At 39.3% G+C, this 1,051-nt stretch overlaps 1 protein-coding gene across 1 annotated transcript in view; it reads right to left on the bottom strand.

The window, feature by feature from the left end:
- The window catches only part of TMEM163 (transmembrane protein 163), a gene marked incomplete at its 5' end in the record, with an annotated part of 18,124 nt that extends 17,600 nt beyond the window's left edge, over nucleotides 1-524 (bottom strand). The window contains one exon of the mRNA XM_009076915.1: nucleotides 428-524. Coding sequence (XP_009075163.1) covers nucleotides 428-524 — 97 coding nt within the window. The remainder of the gene's footprint in view (nucleotides 1-427) is intronic.
- Nucleotides 525-1,051: the final 527 nt, after the last annotated feature.

Here is a 1,051-nt window from a genome sequence, read left to right as displayed (position 1 = left end):
AAGAGCTAGAAAACAAACCAAAAAAAATCCAAAAATACATTTTTTCCACTCTGAATATAAAATACTGAAGCCACTGGAGTAGTAAACCATGGAAACATTCTTGTCATAAAATTCTACTACATTCATTAAGCCCAGAGAGGCTTCCTCTCTGCCACTGAACTCCTACAGTCCTGTGTAAAAGCTTTAAGTGGATATACTGAGAAAGATTTGGGGTCAAGCCTATAAAAACCCATAAAGATTAGACTACATCACATAAGTAAAAAGTACTGCTTGAAGACTGGGACCAGTGTGTGCAGCCAGGCAGGAAATGCACCTGCTAGAGCTCTGCAGAGCTCAATGGGAATGTTGAAAGGAGACACTGGCATTTCTCAGTCTCACTGACAGGGTAGGGAATAAAGAGCATTTTAAAGAACATGAATCACCTTACCACTTCTGGAAGCACCTTCTTCGCAAGATCGTGGATAGCTTTGATCACAATACATACAGATGACAGGAGGAATATGACACCCAAGATAACACAAGCTCTGGGGGGGAAAAAAAGAGAAAAATAAATAGAACTGGTAAGAACATATTTGTAGTTGACAATTCTCCCACTGCTGAGTGGAACACAGTATTAATAATAAAAAATAAGTCTCAAGAAGCTAAAGATAGAGACTTAAATGAAAGAACAGAATGAAATGTCCAGTCCCTCTCCAGCTCTTAAAGCCTGGATTATGTATGAGAACACAGGGCATACCAGATGATGTTTCAGAGACAGAGAAAGACCTGCCACTTCTGCTCCTGATGATTTATCAGAGAGGCCTCTGGAGATCTGTTTATCTTTGTTTGCTTTGCTAGGATCTCCCATTAGAAATAATCAAGGGAACTTCATTCTCTTTACCAAACCAGGACAGATATTTGGCAAATCTAGTCAGTAGCATAACAGAACCTGAAACATCTGTTTCCTCCCTCATTCTCCAAGAAAAACGATTTTAAGTGCAGATATTAAAAAAATTCCAGGAGGTTATGTGCATCACTTTGTAGGATGTCCAAGGGTCTCCCAATACCTAAA

The sequence above is a fragment of the Acanthisitta chloris genome, unplaced genomic scaffold (assembly GCF_000695815.1).
Source record: "Acanthisitta chloris isolate BGI_N310 unplaced genomic scaffold, ASM69581v1 scaffold2616, whole genome shotgun sequence".
Lineage (NCBI taxonomy): Eukaryota > Metazoa > Chordata > Aves > Passeriformes > Acanthisittidae > Acanthisitta > Acanthisitta chloris.
This window is presented reverse-complemented; position numbering and strand designations above follow the sequence as displayed.